At 38.2% G+C, this 5630-nt stretch overlaps 1 protein-coding gene across 1 annotated transcript; it reads right to left on the bottom strand.

The window, feature by feature from the left end:
* Positions 1-233: 233 nt before the first annotated feature.
* LOC137733983 (SUN domain-containing protein 2) lies at positions 234-5354 on the bottom strand. The gene is made up of 2 exons (XM_068473209.2): positions 3921-5354; positions 234-762 (listed from the first exon to the last, which is right to left on the bottom strand). The coding sequence occupies exons 1-2, from the start codon at positions 4983-4985 to the stop codon at positions 466-468; spliced, it is 1362 nt and encodes a 453-aa protein (XP_068329310.2). The 5' UTR covers positions 4986-5354; the 3' UTR covers positions 234-465.
* Between the last annotated feature and the right edge of the window lie 276 nt (positions 5355-5630).

The raw sequence follows: 5630 nt of genomic DNA, 5'->3' as shown, positions 1-5630 counted from the left end.
TAAAATAAAAACATACGGAGATTATTATTAATTTTTAGCTCTTTGAAGTCCAATTCCACCCTAATTTAAAGTTAAAAAAAAAAATTAAAAACTTAAAAGAAAAAATAAAAACTAAATACTATTGGAAAACTAGGAACTGGTCATCGAACGTTGCATCGCAATTATTTGAATTTATTTATTTATCTAAGGTTTCATTATTGTAGCCTGTGCCTGATTTCATTACGGAGCGCATAGAGAGGAAAACACAGAGAAAATGACATACACCTAACAATACATGGATACACAATTACTAGTAACACTAAAACATCAAGGAGACAATACACGATTTGGAGAACCCTAGAAACATACCACAACATCTCAACCTACCAAGCTAGAAATTAAAAGGAGAAAAAAATGAATTCACACTTAATACAAACGTGGCCTGAGAATGCTTCTGCACGAGTATGGTATGGAATGGCACTAACGCTACTGCTGCATGGCCATCATAGAAACAGCATTCGGTTCATGTCCGTGCACTCTCAATCGATATATGCAAGTATGAGAAGGGCTTCCATGGTTGGATGTGAAGTCCAACCTCACTGTGTCGACAAGGTCAGACACTGCCCAGTCCAAGACATCGAATGTCTGTGCATTGCTTTTTTCAAGGTCATAAGTAAATTCAGCTAGGTGAATCTCTGTATAGACTTCTGGATCATCCCGTCCTCGCAGCCACCCAGAGATCCTGCAGTCCTTAGGAGCACTCGATCTGTCATAAGCAACGCTCTGTTCAAAAATAAAAACAGATATGTTAGCATATTTTTTAAGGACGCAACCAATCAAAACAATCAAAAGAAAAGCAAGCACAAAGAGATGCTCAAACACAGAGAGAACGAACACAATGATGGTGAACTCAAGTCAAAAAAGATTTTGAGAGGGGAAAATGCCTCTTCATGATAGCTGGTTCACATGCTATAATACTCCATCATTGCATTATATGTTCGGTGCAGTAAAAGCAACGAAGCGATCAAGCCATAAAAGGAACTCAAACTAATCCTATGGAGTTGCTTTGCGAAGGAAGTATACAAGCAGGTCAAACATTTATTGCAAACAAAGTTAATTTCAGAGTACAGTTTATAAAATCAGTAAGAACTATAAAGTTTATTTTTTATCTTAATGGAGGTCAAAGCTTGCCAGTACCCAAATAATATAGAAATCAACACATGTTTAACTAAAGATAATTAGAGTAATGCTTTCTAAACATAACAGAAAGCAAAATCATGACAGATATTGGCAAAAGTAACAACAACATCTGCAACCAATTTTGCTATGCCAGACCATACGACGAAGGATCATGTAAATTTGTTCATATAACTAATCAGAGTGGCAATTTTTTGGTCCATTAAGAACTGGAAAAAGACACAGAATGAAAATACATCCTAAAATAGTAAAAGACAAAAAATGTTCCCACAGACTAACGTTTTCACATATTTAAAATGGTGCCGCCTTACAACTAAATTTCATCGCAGCACCTTATTCTTAATTTAATCTGCAGTTAAACCAAAATATCCTGCCCAATAGGATTTAGGGTTTAGTTTACATCACAAGACCACATGTCTAAAGAGTAACCGAGCAGAACCATACATAACTGGCACTTGAAGGCATTTAAAACAGGACAGATATACACACACTAGAAACTAAGAAATTCCCTTGTCTACTAGGTGCTCCCCCGGCAAAATTACTTATTTAGAGTGAAAATTTTCCAATAACTATTCTAATTTTATGCACTGATAAATTATGAGTTGCAGTTCTAGTAGGCCTCATGATCCACATCAGTCCAGTGTTATAACTAGAGGATTCTGCTTGTTCAATCCTTACCTATTTGCTTGCTGCTTAAGTCTACAGATCCTAAACTCATTTTACAACCCAAGCCTCCCGTCACCTACCATCACAAACATAAGATATCAAACATGCTAACTCCCAAATCAAAAATCTTTCTTTTCAGACAAAGCATTTCCATATATTACACGTAGATCAATTAAAATAAAGGTAACTTGATCACTCTAGTTTGTCCATTAAAGAAATCAAATAAACTTGCAAACATATTCCAGTAAGGACGCCAGGTCAAAACAAAACAACCTAGTGCATAATAGCAAACAGACAAGAAGCATCAGAAGTTTTTCTTGTCAGAAAAGTACACATACAACTCTATCATATGTTTTACCACAAGAATTCAGAGGCAAAGAGCGTTAAAAGCCTTCCTCAACTAATTAAAATAATAACTCTCTCAATTCAAAACCTACATAGACTTCTTACATAAAATAATGAGACTTGAACTATCTATAAATATTAATATAATCAAGAGGATGCAGGCAAACGTTCCGAAAAGATTGTACGAAAAAAGACATGACTAAAGCCGAGTCTGTAGATTCAAAGGTTTCAGTTGTGGAACTGGTCAGGACCCTAAAAAATCATGGCTTGGGCTTAATTCACAAAATTGCAAACCAAGTTACAGATCTTTTAAGATATAAGTGCGCAAACACCCAAATAACCCCATATAAAGTTTGAGATTACTCCATGTATTGTTAATTTTATTTTAACTACAAAGGCTTTAGAGATTTATGATGTTAAACCAGTTTTTTGAACTTTTACATTAGTATAGATTATACAATATAAAAAACAAGTAAGTCTGCACATAAAACTACATACAAATCAACAGTATGAGAGCATACCACATTGCTCAAAGTAGAAGCAGATGAAAGCTGCCCATCAGTAAACTGATAGCAGAGATAGCAAAGGATTTCAAATGAGAATAGAAATGCAACGAAACTTGTCACTTTTGGTAGAGATTCACAAGTCCAAAACCCTCTTGTATATGTCTCATAATACAGCCTCCAGTGTAATACATGTTTTTTTCAATTTGTAGATAGAAAACCACTTTAGACCTAACGAAGGCGAGTCTTCAACAAAAAATCAGATCGCTCTACTAAATAGATAACAATTTTAACTCTCTTGACCAACGGCCCAGATCATTAGGCTTCCACTAATGCAGGGTCTAGGGAAGGCAAGATATACGCAGGCATAGCCTTTTCTAAGTGAAGAAAGTTGAGGTTCCACCATAAAACCAATTGGCCATATAAGGAGTAGCCCAACTTACTTATAAGCCCATGCAAGGTCTCTCCTCCCATCAATGTGGTACTCATTCTCAACACACCCCCTCATGTGTGACGAATTTTCAAGCCTAACACGTGGAAAACACAACGGGGTGACGCGGTGCTCTGCTACCATGAAGAAAGTTGAGGTTCCACCATAAAACCAATTAGCAATATAGGGAGTAGCCCAACTTACTTATAAGCCCATGCAAGGTCTCTCCTTCCATCAATGACGGACTCAATCTCAACACTAAGTCATATTACCTAAGGTAAAAAAATCCAGCCTAAAGATAATTCACCTAGACTCTTCACAACCCCTCCCAGAAATTCTGCAAGTTCAAAGTTATATACTGTATTATGGCATAAACATTAACTATCACCAACAAATTAACTAACATACTTCAAATTAAGAACTGAATCCGCCTGGTTTAGCATTTTGAAGTCAAACCGTCAACATAACTAATAACCAAAACAACTTGGTACCAGCAGAGTAAACACTTCAAAGTTCTGAGAACAGTAACTACAATTGATCTACTCTTGCATAAAGGTTATTGACTATGCATTTCAATCCCACATTTCCTAGCATATTCAAGATAATACCAATAGACCTTTGAAAAATCTTAAAACAATGTCTACATTTTATAAAATTTATTACTTTGATGGTTCAAAGCTACTTCTTAATGTGAAGATTGACAGAATTTAAATTATATCCAGCATAAAAATAACGGGAGATAAAATACACTGAAACAATGCATCAATAAACAAAGACAAAATAGTGAACAAGAACGTCACCTTTGCAACATGTTCCAGAGTGATAGCCTCGGGAATGATGGCAGTCCGCAGCTTAATCTGGACAAATCCATTACTCCCCTTCAAGGGAAAACAATGGCCAGGCTGCCCAAAACTGGGTTTCAACATCTTGTCAGCATCGCCATGAACCCCATTTTTGGTACTCTTCAAGAACCAATTGCCCCCTTTCCCCACCAAATATGGCTCTGAATGCTTCACAACGGAAGCCCCACCAGTGGCCAAAGCATAATCCACCCTGCCAAGTCCATCCGCTGCGTGCTTCTCTATCTCTTTCTCAACCACATTCCTCGCATAGGCCCTTATGTCATCCAAAGTTGCACCCAATTCACTATCTTCGCTGCCCTTCACCTTCTTCTTCAAATCCTCAAACACCTTTTCAAACTCTTGCTTCGACAACCACTCCACGCTCCTCAAATCGCTCACCGACCTCTCCAACCCTTCATTCTTGGCCTCCAATTTCCTCAACTCACCCTCCAATGCAACCCCTTTATCCTCTATCTTCTTCTCTATTTCTCTCCTCAACCCTCCAACCTCGCTCTCAATCTTCCGGTCCACAACCTCCACTTGAACCTGAACCATCTTTGTAGTGGTCTTCATAAACGCTTCCACCTCCGCTATTCGGCCTTCCAAATCCGAAAACGCCATGGGAACCCCAACCCCAGGCCCAAGAGCCAGTCTCCTGACAATCTGAAACAAACCCACAATCAGAACAAGCAGAATTAAGTTCTTGGAAAAGATTCGGAGGACGGTGACCCATCGAGGCTTGGGATCAGCGTCTAGGGTTTTGCGAGAGCGGCGATTGGAAGGCGGCGAAATGGTGGAATTGGGGCCGGTTTTCTTGGGTTGTGCGGACCGGTCAAGACCCGGTTCGCCTCTGATGGAGTGGTGGCTGAGATCTTTGGAATTGGTGGCGGTGTCGTCGGCTTTGTGGGTTTGGGGTTCGGCGGAGACAAGCTCGATGTTGGATGTCTTCTTATCGACGGCCACGACGTGTCGCCGCCGAGTCGTCACCGGGTTCGCCGTTATTGAAACGGTCGACGCCGACATTGGATTTGAGAGTTGGGTTTTCTTGGATTAGATTAAAAAAAACTTGAATTGAAAAGTTGAGGATTGAAAACGAGGGAAAATGGGGGAAAGCAAAAATTTAGAAGATAAAGGGGGAATTTTGGGTTTGATTTGAAATGATTGAGCCAATTAGAGATCGAGCGATCTGAAAGAAATTTAAGAATTAAAAGAAAGATAAATTAGGAGTTTGGGCGAACCGGCGCGACGGTTTTGGGCGCTTTGGGTGTTTGAATCTCTCTCTCGACTGTGGCAAGTTTGGGATATGAGTTTGTTAAAACTTTTTTTTTTTTTTTTTTTTTTGTGTAGGAGAATATAGTGCTGCTGTTCGGAAAAGGATTTTCTTCGGATCCCTTTCATCAAAATCATTAAATTAAGGGATACAGATTTTTGAAATTTGATCAAATGGTTAAAAACAAAGGCTTTATAAAAGTTATTATAACTTTAGTGATTTGATCAAATTTTAAGGGCGAATCACTTGATTTGGTGGAAGAGATTCGAAAAAATCGCTTTCTCTGCACCAACTAATGTAATTGGTTTAAAAAAAAAATAAAAGTTTTCATGTAATTGTATTATTATACTTGTTTATCGGGCATGCTCTCTTGTGATTTTGATGAATAAATTTTTATG

This window comes from Pyrus communis, chromosome 7, assembly GCF_041283825.1.
Source record: "Pyrus communis isolate YQ-2024b chromosome 7, ASM4128382v1, whole genome shotgun sequence".
NCBI lineage: Eukaryota > Viridiplantae > Streptophyta > Magnoliopsida > Rosales > Rosaceae > Pyrus > Pyrus communis.
This window is presented reverse-complemented; position numbering and strand designations above follow the sequence as displayed.